This window comes from Hyla sarda, chromosome 3 (genome assembly GCF_029499605.1).
Source record: "Hyla sarda isolate aHylSar1 chromosome 3, aHylSar1.hap1, whole genome shotgun sequence".
NCBI lineage: Eukaryota > Metazoa > Chordata > Amphibia > Anura > Hylidae > Hyla > Hyla sarda.
Window position 1 is genome coordinate 331,799,928 of NC_079191.1, and position 14,552 is coordinate 331,814,479.

Consider the following 14,552-nt stretch of genomic DNA (forward strand, 5'->3'; position numbering starts at 1 on the left):
TTCACTGGAGTACCCCTTTAACCTGCCTTTATATGGTTGCCTCACGAAAACATCTAGGGGGAGATTTACCAAAGCCTGTGCAGAGGAAAAGTTGACTAGTTGCTATGGGCAACTGAGCAGCTTTTCCTCTGCACAGGTTTTGATAAATCTCCCCCCTAGTCTCAATATGCCCAGTGTAAGTTATAGTGGGGGCTGTCCTCTGCTTCTCTCTACATGCATAGTAAAGAACTGATAGGAAAGAGCTCTATGAAATGAAAAAAGCAGGTCCTAGCTTTCTGTGGAGAATGGGAGGAATTTACTAAGACCGGCTTTTTACATGTCAGTCTTTAGTAAAATCCTGCAGTTGTAGGATTTGGCCAGTTCATTAAAAGGATTAGGTGTTGCAGTGGATGTCCTGCATGATTACGCCACCCCCTTTACACTTAGCCACGTGCTCTTGCTCTTATGTGGAACGGCTGGCATAAAGCAGCAAAAAGTTGCAAACTTTTGCGCAAATCAGGGCTTGCTCATAAGATTGTGACTATGCTATGCCAATCTATAGGTGTAAATGACAGCCGATGCCAGCAAAACTTTACCTTTGGCTTCATCTGTGATGTTAATGTCTTTTTTCTGTCTTATCAGTTTCCATCGTGGCAAAGGAGGAGGTTTTGGTGGAGCTACTAAAGGACATGATCTAGTTCTAGACACGAGCACTGGATGGTTGTGAATGTGAGATAACCCATAGTGTCTTAGATTTTCTGATGAGTCTGCCTTAAGAATAAAAATATATAGGTTAATTTGCTTTGTTTATACAGGACATCATTTCACATGTATATGCAGTAAAAATGAATATAACACTTTGTGTGTTTATCTTTTTAAGGTTTTAGGGAGAGATTTATCAATATGTGTCTTTGTGCAGCCACTTCACAGCCTTCTTATTCTGTGTTGTTGGCTAACGTGCACCAAATTTATCAAAATTGCGCAAAAACTTTGATATATTTTGCGCAAATTAAAAATAAGCTTAGAACTTGCTGTAGAATGTCGTTTTTTGCACCTTTTTAAAAAAGACGCATTTAATAAATCTTGTCCACTGCATAGTCATAAATGAAGCACTGCATTTCACAGTCACTTTCACCTGTTTTCTATTTTAAAAACTGTGCAAATTTTTCCCTCAAAAAATAACTGCGCAAACATTTTGCAACAAGGTACAGCCAAAAATGTCAGGAAGGCAATGATAATACTCCCCCTCTGTTTTTATTTCAATTTCACATTCATTGTCTAAGATCTTATATAACATATTATGGATGCAGACGGGCACAAGATAATAACACTATCATGGGATGGCTCCCTCATTAGAAATCAGACAGTTCTGAGTAAACAATACATTTTATAAAAAAAATTATGGGGCACAACAAGCTTGGCTGCAAAATCAATGACATGCTTAAACGGTACCTCTCATCAAAAAAACTTTTGATATATTATAGATTAATGTATGCAGAATAACTTTACAATTGCATGTTATTAAAAAATATGCTTCTTTCTATTTAATTTTCCACTTTGAAGAAATGACCACTAGGGGTCTCCCTACCAGTCCTGGCAGCAAGCATTTCAGACTCATGCTGGAGTCCTAAACACTACGAGCTGCCAGTCTGCTTTGTTCACAAGGGAGAATACTCAGAGCTGCCAGCCTGCTTTGTTCACAGCCTGTTTGGCTGTGAACAAAGCAGGCTGGCAGCTCTGAGTGTTTAGGACTCCAGCATGAGTCAGAAATGCTTGCTGACGGGACTGATCGGGAAAAATACAATATAAATAAGCATATTTTTCATTAACATGCTATTGGAAAGTTATTCAACATTCATTAATCTAAAATATATTAAAAGTTTATTTGATATAAATATGAGACAAACGCTCAATAGAAGTAAAGGTGCTATTTATAACCTGTTTGATTCTGAATGCACTAAAATAAAAATGATGCTATCTTTACTAACAAGTCATGGGGGACCTTGCAGGTTAAAAGCTGAAATACAGCCCACCCCAGGCCAAAAGCCAGGTTCTCATGCCAGAAATCCATCATTCTTTTTGAGAAACTGACAGCTAGAAATCCTTGGAGCAAAGCAAGTAAAATAGTCTAAAGCTCCAACAGGAAAGCAAACAGGATGGGTGTGTTTTACTAGACACAAAGGAGACAATACACCAGGTATGCAGGAATAAGCAAAGAAAGCTTGGGCACTGATACCTTTGTTCCCTAAAAACTGCCCCTGATTTCCAACCACTTATTACTACAAAGATAAATAGATTGAATAGATTACAATAATAAAAATATAGACTTACGCTTGGTTTAAACAGATTGTACTTCTTTTTTTTAAATTTGTATTTATGGAAAGCAACAGTGAGGGTACACCGGACTGGGGGCATACCCCTCCAAAAAAGAAGACGCATTAACAATAGAAATTACATAGGTAACATGAACAAAGTACAAGTCTGGCAAAGGATATTCTAAGCAATGTGACTGCATGAGTGCTTAGGGCAAATAAAGGCAATACCATACAAAAGATGCAAAGGTGTGTGGACTAGAGACAGGCAGTCAGTGTGGGGCCGATGGTAGGATGAAAACGTATTTTAGGAATGGCTAAGATCGAGTACCCAGCAAGGCATGAGGAGGGAAAGCTGTAAATGACTGTTCAATGGGAACCCATGGTTTGGAAACCATATGCTAACAGAAGTCCCACCCGACCATTCAACAGATCATACTTCTTGGTAAATAATGAGATTCACATTCATTCATTCCCCATAGCAACGGGTCACCCCTTGTTGGACTGATGGTGCTCTGTTTATCAAAAGATACTGTATTTTTTTTTAACCATTTTAAACATTTGCATAATAGGTATAATACTAAATTCCCTATGCATGTTAGTGGATGCAAAGTACAGAACTAGATAGTTGGATATTAGCTGTTTGTATGGTTAATTTATATTGTTTGTTTTGAAATATTGGTAAAACTATGTTTAATTTGTTCTTCTGTTCCCTGTTGTTTGCCATTGCTCCTTCCCTAAAATCCCAACAAACTTCCTTCCTTACTAACCACGTAAAGGAGTTCTGTAGTGAAATAAAACTGCTGGGACCCCTCCCCACAATCTCCTGCATGGCGCCCAAGCAGTCCTGTCAGAGGCGGCCAACAGACTCCTTCCATGTATCCCATAGAGATACATGGAGGGACGTGTCTGCTGTGACTTCATGCAGGGGGTCGGCACGCCCCTTTCTGCGGACTGCCGGGGTGCCGTGCAGGAGATCATGGGGGGGTCCCAGCAGTCCAAAACCCTGCGATCTAAAATGTGTCCACTATCCTTTGGATAGGGGATCATTTTTATTTCACTTCAGTACTACTTTAAATAAAGCATGTCTATATCGCCTACATGTACAATATTTAATATTATATTATACTAGCTGAATACCCGGCGTTGCCCGCTTCCTAATCCTTGTTGGGGAGGAAAATAAACAAAGGAGGAAGCTTTTGACTTCATATCCCGTCCTCATATATTGTTGTCATATCCCAACCCCATATCCTGTCCTCATATCCAGACCTCCTATCCCGTCATCATATCACAACCTCATATCCCATCCTCACATCTCGTCCTCATATCCCGACCTCCTATCCCGAACTCTTATCCCAACCTCCTATCCCGTCCTCCTATCCCGACCTCCTATCCCGTCCTCCTATCCCGTCCTCCTATCCCGACCTCCTATCCCGACCTCTTATCCCGACCTCCTATCCCGACCTCCTATCCCGTCCTCCTATGTTGACCTCGTATTTCGACCTCCTATCTCGACCTCCTATCCCATCCTTCTATCTCAACCTCCTATCCCGACCTCCTATCCAGACCTCCTATCTCGACCTCCTATCCCGTCCTCCTATCCCGACCTCCAATCCCGTCCTCCTATCCCGACCTCCAATCCCGTCCTCCTATCCCAACCTCCTATCTCAACCCCCTATCCCGTCCTCCTATCTCCACCTCCTATCCCGACCTCCTATCCCGCCCTACTATCCCGACCTCCTATCCCGACCTCCTATCCCGACCTCCTATCTCCACCTCATATCCCGTCCTCATATCCCGACCTTCTAACTCGACCTCCTATCCCGACCATCCCGTCCTCTTATCTTGACCTCCTATCTTGACCTCCTCTCTCGAACTCCCATCCCGTCCTCATATCCCGACCCGTAATATGTGTACCAGGTATTGAAATATCTCCAGCCATATGGAAGTTATGTGAGAACATACATTTCCCATTGATTTGCATGGGATTTTAAACAAAAACCCCGACCCTCACAAATGGGTTAAATTAACTATCCTATATTTTAAGTGGGCATATAAGTAACATGTGACCAAGTATTATCGAAATATCTCCAGCCGTATGGAAGTTATGCAGTAACATATATTTCCCATAGACTTGTATAGGACTTTAAACATAAACCCCGCCCCTGGCAAATGGGGGTGAGTAAGGGTTAAATCACCTATCCTATGTTTGTTGTTGACATATAAGTAACATGTGTGCCAAGTTTCATGTTAATATCTTTAGCCTTTTGGAAGTTTTTGTGGAACATACACACACACACACGTTGGGGGAGATTTATCAAATCCTGTGCAGAGGAAAAGTTGCCCAGTTGCCAATAGCAACCAATCAGCTTGCTTCTTTCATTTTTAAAGAGGCCTCTGAAAAATGAAAGAAGCAATCTGATTGGTTGTTATGGGCAACTGGGCAACTTTACCTCTGCACAGTTTTTGATAAATCTCCCCCGTTGAGTTTTATATATATATGATTATCATAACAAATTTCAATAAAAATCGAATTGTTAGACTTTTTCTATATTGTTTCAGAATAACTGAATGCAGTAAAATGTTCTTACCATCTGCCCAAGAATAGAAATCTTCTGCTCACTCAAATGGAGTGGTAAGTAGCTAGCGTACACAACCATCTGGGGCGCAAATGTTACAGATGTGACTGGAAAAAAATACATAGATAGAATGTTATTCTGCTTGAAAGCTTAATTAAGACACAAAGATTGTTCATATCAAGTACAGTCATGCACCAAACAAACCCCATACTGCATAAAGTAGCCAAAGTAAAGTTCTAAATATAAGAAGTCAACTGAAGTTCTTGGCGTAATTAGTGCTACATTTTATGATGCAAATGAGAACCCCACTGGTGTCTGGAGACTAATAAATTGCACATCCCCTTGACATAGCAAGCAAGGCCAATGTAATTTAGGAATGTGTAAAAAAGATAATTGCATTTTTGTAGATAAATTCTCTAAGGAGAACCATTTAAAAATAAAGCCAGTACAAGCTTCATGTTAAGCTAGGCTAATAAATAAAATCCCTTAGGTTTTTTCTATATGTTCTATTTTAGTTGAAGGGTTGAGTACAAAACATATAATTAGGTCAAAGCTGAAATAAAAAATAAAAAAATAATAAAAAAAGTTACAGGTCTCCTAAGGTTCCCTAGTCTAAGGTGTGTAAAATTAGGAAGAAAAAGACATGTCGAATATTTTTCTCTTATAAGGCATTAATAAACAGTACTTGACAGGGATGTCTCATGTGTTTAATTTTAGTTTGTTTTTTGAGATTTACATCTAAGAAAGAATGTGTGTGTTCCTTTTTTTTTCTTTTTAATATTATATATATTTATATATTTAATCATAAAAGATTACCTAGAGGCATGCTTATAGACAATAGAGATGAGCGAACTTACCGTAAATTTGATTCGTCACGAACTTCTCAGCTCGGCGGTTGCTGACTTTTCCTGCATAAATTAGTTCAGCTTTCCGGTGCTCCGGTGGGCTGGAAAAGGTGGATACAGTCCTAAGAAAGAGTCTCCTAGGACTGTATCCACCTTTTCCAGCCCACAGGAGCACCTGAAAGCTTTACTAATTTATGCAGGAAAAGTCAGCAACCGCCGAGCTGAGAAGATCGTGACGCATCGAATTTACTGTAAGTTCGCTCATCTCTAATAGACAATTATGACAGCTGAAAGGAACTGGAGTTGTCTGACAGAAATAGTACAGCCCCAGTTCTAGACACCAGGGAGTGACAGGCCAAATGCATACAGAATCTTACATGTGTATAATCTGGTAGTGTTGTTCTTTTGCTTTATGTAGGCCTCCAGCAGTACTGTAGAACTGTCATTACCTACTCTCTAATGATAATGAAATGACTCTGCTTATTTTCTTCCAATCTATACAGCAAAGCTGACAAGAGAGCTATAGAAGACAGGAATTATCAGCCTACTGTGTATATTTCAAGTTTTCTATGACATCACGGCCACGCCCCCTTAATGCAAGTCTACGGGAGGGGGCGTAGCGGCTGTCACACCCTCTCCCATAGACTTGCATTGAGAGGGAGAGTGTGAAGTTACGAGGGGGCATGGCCGTGACATCACGAGTCTCCGGAGCCGCATCGCTAGTCATCAGGCACGGAGCAAAGTTTGCTCCGTGCACCAGGTGACTGGCGTGCCGCAGCAGAGATCGAGGGGGGTCCCAGCGGAGGGACCCCCGCGATCAGACATCTTACCTTCTTACCCTCGGAGTGTGAAGTCACATGGGGGTGAAGCCGTGACGTCACGATATTCCGGCCCCGTGTTCGCTCTAGAAACTGATGATAGCGGGGTGCTGCATGAACGATTGCAGGGGTCCCCCGCAATCAGGAATCTTATCCCCTATCCTTTGGATAGGGGATTAGATGTCTTAGGGCCTGAATACCCCTATAATATACAAAGGAGGCATGGACTGTTTTGCAAACAAATTTGTCATAGTAGTTACCACAATATAACAAGTGTAATTTGGGAAAACATTTACGTAATAGTATTGGAAAAGTTAGGGTGCATGTACAGTTCCCGTATCAGGTTTTTGAATAAAAACGGATTCCTCAAAACCAGACTAAACTGTATCAAAACGTGTGTACAAATTTCAACCTGTATACGGTTAAAACCGCATACGGTTTGAAAAATAATATCCGGTTGCATCCGTTTTTTAAGAAAAAAACGTATACATTTTTACATTTTCACTCCATTTTGAATAAAGTTTCACTTGTTTGATTGAAATTCCAAGAAAAAAAAACTGTGCACAGTCAAAAACCGTATGGTGCAAACCGGATGGAACTGTACGCACATACGACTCCCATGTTTTAAAAAAAAACCTATACGGTTTAAGGCTGCATTCACTTCTCGTTTTTGCAATACGGGTCCCGTATACCGTTTCTGTACAAAAAACGTATGTCTCCAAACCGGACCGAAACGTATGCAACCATATATGCCTCCTCATGTTTTTAAACCATATACGGTCAGAAAACAGATGTCCGTTTGCATACGTTTTAATACGTTTTCCAAAAAAAATAATAAAAAAAAAACAGTATTGTGCAAACCGGATGTAACCGTACGCACATACGGTTCAATACGGTTCCCATAGAACTCCATTTTAAAATAACCATATACAGGTTGGATACGGTTTTTCAACCGAACTTCAAACCGTAGTAGACGGTTTTGTGTGCGGAAAAAAAACGCATACAACCGTAAATGAAGCAAAACGTACGCAACAGGATGCTACGGTTGTCATACGGTTTTCAATGTAATGTCAATGCATACGGTTTGGAATACGGTTCAAAACTTTTTTTTTTGCTGAAACCGGATACGGCAACCTTATTGCAAAAACAAGATGTGAATGCAGCCTAAGGCTGGGTTCACACCACGTTCTTTTAAATACGGTTCCCGTATACGGCTGGGAGGAGGGGGGTGGGGCTTAATCGCGGCGCCCGCACTCAGCCGTATTCGGGAACCGTATTTAATGCATGTCTATGAGCCGACCGGAGTGAACCGCAGCCTCCGGTCGGCTTCGTTTTCGGCCGTATGCGGTATCCCGACCGCAGGCAAAAAGGTGGTCGACCACGTTTTTGCCTGCGGTCGGGAAACAGCATACGGCCGAAAACTAAGCCGACCGGAGGCTGCGGTTCACTCCGGTCGGCTCATAGACATGCATTAAATACGGCTCATGGACATGCATTAAATACGGTTCCCGAATACGGGCGCCGCGATTAAGCCCCACCCCCCTCCTCCCAGCCGTATACGGGAACCGTAGTTAACAAAACGTGGTGTGAACCCAGCCTAATACAGTTTTTCACCCGGACCAAAAAACGTGGTAGACTACAGTTTTGGGTACGTGTAAAAAAAACAGACAAAACTGTATAAGACGCAAAACGGACCTAATGCGTTTGACATACGGTTGATGCATTTGACATACGGTTTACAATGTTAAGTCAATGCATACGGTTTCTATACGGGTCCGTACGTTTTTTTAACTTGAAACCGTATAAGGGAACTGTATGCACCCTTAGACAGTAAATCTATTTGTGAACATTCTAAGTATTATTTCATTGTACCACACAGAGAATGTTCTCTGGTGTTTTTTCTCAAATACAATTAAATTAAACAAATACTCAATATGTCGTAGGTGCTACTTGCAAGATATTCCATTACATCCATTGCCAAAAGCAAAAAAAATCTGTGGTTTTTGTGGAGATGCCTGTGAATATTCTGTAATCTATATATATATATATATATATATATATATATATAAAAAACTCAACTTGTGTGTGTGTGTGTGTGTATGTATGTTCCACAAAAACTTTCAAACGGCTAAAGATATTAACATTAAACTTGGCACACATGTTACTTATATGTCAACAACAAACATAGGATAGGTGATTTAACCCTTACTCACCCCCATTTGCCTTTGGCTGTCCAGGCATGCTGGGAGTTGTAGTTTTGCAACATCTGGAGGCACCCTGGTTGGGAAACACTGGCCTAAAACAGTGTTTCCCAACCAGGGTGCCTCCAGATGTTGCAAGACTACAACTCCCAGCATGCCTGGACAGCCTTTGGCTGTCCAGGCATGCTGGGAGTTGTAGTTTTGCAACATCTGGAGGCACCCTGGTTGGGAAACACTGGCCTAAAACAGTGTTTCCCAACCAGAGTGCCACCAGATGTTGCAAAACTACAACTCCCAGGTTGGGAAACACTGTGCCCGGCCTCCGCCCCACCTTACTGTAAGGGCATGCTGGGAGTTGCAGTCCTGCAGCTGGGGGCAGGGGACAAGCTTGTCACTTGCCCACCCATCACCCGCACCACACAACTACAACTCCCGGCATGTCCTTACTGTAAGGGCATGCTGGCAGTTGTAGTCGTGCGGGGCGGGAGATGTGTGAGCAGGTGATAATAAATGTACTAACCCATTCTTTTTCTTTTTTTCTTCTCATTTCAGATCCGTGTATCCTGTGGACTCCTTCGGATTCGGTAGACTACTTCGATGACCAGCGTTTTTCTTTGTTTGATTTTAATAAAATGGTTAACGAGGGCTTGTGGGGGAGTGTTTTATGTAATAAAATTTTTTTAAAACCTGTTGTGTTTTTTCCTTTCTTTACTTGACAGGTTTAGTAGTGGAAGCTGTCTTATAGACGGAGTCCATTACTAAGCTGGGTTTAGCGTTAGCCACAAAAACAGCTAGCGCTAACCCCCAATTATTACCCCGGTACCCAACGCCACAGGGGTGCCGGGAAGAGCCGGTACCAACAGGCCCGGAGTGTCAAAAATGGCGCTCCTGGGCCTAGGCGGTAACAGGCTGGCGTTATTTAGGCTGGGGAGGGCCAGTAACAATGGTCCTCGCCCACCCTGGTAACGTCAGGCTGTTATTGTTTGGTTGGTATTTGGCTGAGAATAAAATAGGGGGGACCCTATGCGTTTTTTTTTTTTTTTTTAATAAATGATTAAATACTTAAAAAAAAAAGCACATAGGGTCCCCCCTATTTTTATTCTCAGCCAAATACCAACCAAACAGTAACAGCCTGACGTTACCAGGGTTGGCGAGGACCATTGTTACTGGCCCTCCCCAGCCTAAATAACGCAAGCCTGTTACCGCCTAGGCCCAGGAGCGCCATTTTTGACGCTCCGGGCCTGTTGGTACCGGCTCTTCCCGGCACCCCTGTGGCGTTGGGTACCGCGGTAATAATTGGGGGTTAGCACTAGCTGTTTTTGTGGCTAACGCTAAGCCCGGCTTAGTAATGGACTTAGTCTGTAAGACAGCTTCCACTACTAAGCCTGTCCAGTAAAGTAAAAAAAAACTAAAAAAACACAACAGGTTTAAAGTAGTCCACCGAATCCGAAGGAGTCCACAGGATACATGGATCTGTAGAAGAAGTAAGAAAAAAATAAAAGTACATTTAGGGAGAACACACACTAAATCACTAAATGCCGTTTACCACCATTCTGAGCCATGACTACAATTTAGTTATTGAATTATTTAGATGTGGTGAAAAAGCTAAAAAAAAAAAACTCAAAAGATCCAGAAGGAAACCTAGCAGCCAAACCTATTCAGACAGCAGGAAAAAGGAACAGACTATTTTTTCTACTACATGAAGTAAATTTCCCACTTTTGCCTATGTGTGCCAAATTTATTAACGCCTTGCAACAATTTAGTAAATTTGTCGCACAGTCAAAAATGAAGTAGAAAAAAACAGGGTAAAAACCAGACTACATAGTAAAAGATCAGTAAATGCCCCGTATGTGTGTATGTTCCAGCATCACGTCCAAACGGCTAAAGATATTAACATGAAACTTCGCACGCATGTTACTTATATGTCAACAACAAACATAGGATAGGTAATTTAACCCTTACTCACCCCCATTTGCCAGGGTCGGGGTTTATGTTTAAAGTCCTATACAAGTCAATGGGAAATATAGGTTACTGCATAACTTCCAAACGGCTGGAGAGATTTCGATAATACTTGGTCACATGTTACTTATATGTCCACTTAAAATATAGGATAGTTAATTTAACCCTTAACCACCCTCATTTGTGAGGGTCGGGGTTTTTGTTTAAAGTCCCATGAAAATCAATGAGAAATGTATGTTCTCACATAACTTCTGTATATTACAGGTCGGGATAGGAGGTCGAGTTAGGAGGTCGGGATATGAGGAAGGGATTTAAAGACGGGATAGGAGGTCGGGATAGGAGGTCGGGATAGGAGGACGGGATAGGAGGTCGAGATAGGAGGACGGGATAGGAGGACAGGATAGGAGGACGGGATAGGATGGACGGGATAGGAGGACGGGATAGGAGGACGGGATAGGAGGACGGGATACGAGGACGGGAAAGGGGGACGGGAAAGAAGGACGGGAAAGGAGATCGAGATATGAGGATGGGAAAGGAGGACGGGAAAGGAGGACGGGATAGGAGGACGGGATAGGAGGACGGGAAAGGAGGTCGAGATATGAGGACGGGATAGGAGGACGGGAAAGGAGGACGGGAAAGGAGGTCGAGATAGGAGGACGGGAAAGGAGGTCGAGATAGGAGGACGGGAAAGTAGGTCGAGATAGGAGGACGGGAAAGGAGGTCGAGTTAGGAGGACGGGAAAGGAGGTCGAGTTAGGAGGACGGGAAAGGAGGACGGGAAAGGAGGTCGAGATATGAGGACGGGATAGGAGGTCGGGATAGGAGGTCGGGATATGAAAACAATATATGAGGACAGGATATAAAGTCAAAATGCTTCCTCCTTTGTTTATTTTCCTCCCCAACAAGGATTAGGAAGGAAAAACCGGGCAACGCCGGGTACTCAGCTAGTATACTATACAAAACTCAACGTGTGTGTGTGTGTGTATGTATGGATGTATGTATGTATGTATGTATGTTCCACAAAAACGTCCAAACAGCTAAAGATATTAACATGGCACACATGTTAGAAACTTGGCACACATGTTACTTATATGTCAACAACAAACATAGGATAGGTGATATGACAACAATATATGGGGATGGGATATGAAGTCAAAAGCTTCCTCCCCAACAAGGATGAGGAAGGAAAAAACGGGCAACGCCGGGTACTCAGCTAGTATATATATGTCCACTTAAAATATAGGATAGTTAATTTAACCCTTAACTACCCCCATTTGTGAGGGTCAGGGTTTTTGTTTAAAGTCCCATGCAAATCAATGGGTAATGTATGTTTCCATATAACTTTCGTACGGCTGGAGATATTTCAATACCTGATACACATATTACGGGTCAGGATATGAGGACAGGATGGGAGGTCGGGATAGGAGGACGGGATATGAGGTCGATATAGGAGGTCGGGATAGGAGGTCGGGATAGGAGGGCGGGATAGGAGGTCGGGATAGGAGGTCGGGATAGGAGGTCAGGATAGGAGGTTGAGATAGGAGGTCGGGATAGGAGGTCGGGATAGGAGGTCAGGATAGGAGGTCGGGATAGGAAGTCGGGATAGGAGGTCGGGATATGGGGTTGGAATATGACAACAATATATGAGGACTGGATATGAAGTCAAAAGCTTCCTCCCTTGTTTATTTTCCTCCCCAACAAGGATTAGGAAGGAAAAACGGGCAATGCCGGGTACTGAGCTAGTCTATATATATAAAAGTCAATGGCCCTCATTTACTAAGAAAATCGGGTTGTAAGTCTATCTTGCTTTCTTACCCGACTGCTTTTTTCCCCTGGTATTTATTATTATGTCGCATCCTGTTTGTCGCACGTGCGTTTTGTAGGTTTTGGTTTCCAATTCCTCTGAGCTGTCGGGAAAAAATCCACAACAATTCAACAAATTCGGGTTGGAAACCTTAATAAATACGTGGGAAAGCTCAGAAATGTCGGGTAACGCCCCTTTTTCGGGTTTGGGAGAATCCACATCGGGTCCGTCGAGAAAAAATGTTGCATAGTGTCGCAGACTGGCGCACGATGTCTGCGACATGGCGCAGACAAAGATGCGACAAAAAAACCTGACAAAAGAGGTCGGGTTTAGAATAGTAAATGAGGGCCAATGTGTGTGTGTGTATGCATGAGTGTATGTATGTTCCACAAAAACGTCCAAAAGGCTAAAGATATTAACATGAAACTTGGCACACATGTTACTTATATGTCAACAACAAATATAGGATAGGTGATTTAACCCTTACTCTCCCCCATTTGCCAGGGTCGGGGTTTTTGTTTAAAGTCCCATACAAGTCTATGGGAAATATATGTTACTGCATAACTTACAAACGGCTGGAGAAATTTCGATAATACTTGGTCACATGTTACTTATATGTCCACTTAAAATATAAGATAGGTGATTTAACCCTTAACTACCCCCATTTGTGAGGGTCAGGGTTTTTGTTTCAAGTCCCATGCAGATCAATGGGAAATGTATGTTCCCACATAACTTCCGTACAGCTGTAGATATTTCAATAATACCTTGTACACATATTACTTATATGTCAAATAAAAAGATATGCTAGTTAAATTAACCCTTACCAACACCCTTATATAAAAGATGGGTTTTTGTTTCAAGTCCCATGCAAGTATATGAGACTTCCAGTACCTTTCTCCACAAGCTCCGCTCTGCATCTCCTGGTGAATGTGTCAGTCCGGCTTGCAAGCCACACCCCATCTCACAAAGACACATTTTAAGCTCCACCCCTTTTATTATCTACCCTTTTTGTGAATCGGTCTGACTTGCAAATCACGCTCAGTCCCACAAAGCCACGTTTATTTTCAGCTTACAATATATTCATCCCAAATCAGTCCCACCTGAGGACGGGATATGAGGATGGGATATGAGGACAGAATATGAGGTCGGGATATGAGGACGTGATATGAGGACGGGATATGAGGACGGGATATGAGGACGGGATATGAGGTCGGGATAGGTGGACGGGAAATGAGGTTGAGATAGGAGGTCGGGATATGAGGATGGGATAGAAGGTTGGGATAGGAGGACAGGATATGAAGATGGGATATGAGGACGGGATATGAGGTCGAGATAGGGGGTCGGGATATGAGGACGGGATAGGAGGTCGGGATATAAGGTCGAGATAGGAGGTCGGGATATGAGGACAGGTTAGGAAGATGGGATATGAGGTCGAGATATGAGGACATGATAGGAGGTCGGGATATGAGGACGGGATATGAGGAAGGGATATGAGGAAGGGATATGAGGAAGGGATATGAGCAAGGGATATGAGGTCGGGATATGAGGTCAAGATAGGAGGACGGGATATAAAAGATGGGTTTTTGTTTCAAGTCCCATGCAATTATATAGGACGTCCAGTACCTTACTCCACAAGCTCCCCTCTGCATCTCCTGGTGAATGGGTCAATCCGTCTTGCAAGCCACACCCCATCTTACAAAGACAGGCCCACATTTTAAGCCCCACCCCTATTATCCTCTACCCTTTTTGTGCATCGGTCTGGCTTGCAAATCACGCCCAGTCCCAAAAAGCCAAGTCCCCTTCTATTTTCATCTTACAATATCTTCATCACAAATCAGTCCCACGTGAGGACAGAATATGAGGACGGGATATGAGGTTGGGATTTAAGGACGGGATATGAGGTTGAGATAGGAGGACGGGAAATGAGGTTGAGATAGGAGGTCAGGATATGAGAACGGGATATGAGGACGGGATATGAGGACGGGATATGAGGACGGGATATGAGGATGGGATGGAGGACGGGATAGGAGGACAGGATAGGAGGACAGCATAGGAG

General features: G+C 42.7%; 1 protein-coding gene across 8 annotated transcripts in view; it reads right to left on the reverse strand.

The window, feature by feature from the left end:
• ADGB (androglobin) overlaps positions 1–14,552 on the reverse strand; it is a 231,417-nt gene that overhangs the window by 145,664 nt on the left and 71,201 nt on the right. For all 8 annotated transcript variants that reach the window (XR_008891477.1, XR_008891478.1, XM_056567311.1 and 5 more), the window contains 2 exons: positions 4,883–4,977; positions 576–750 (listed from right to left, as the gene is read on the reverse strand). Coding sequence is in view for 6 of the 8 variants with exons in the window: in XM_056567311.1 (XP_056423286.1) it covers positions 576–750; positions 4,883–4,977 (270 nt within the window). In the remaining 2 variants the exon portion in view is untranslated. The remainder of the gene's footprint in view (positions 1–575; positions 751–4,882; positions 4,978–14,552) is intronic.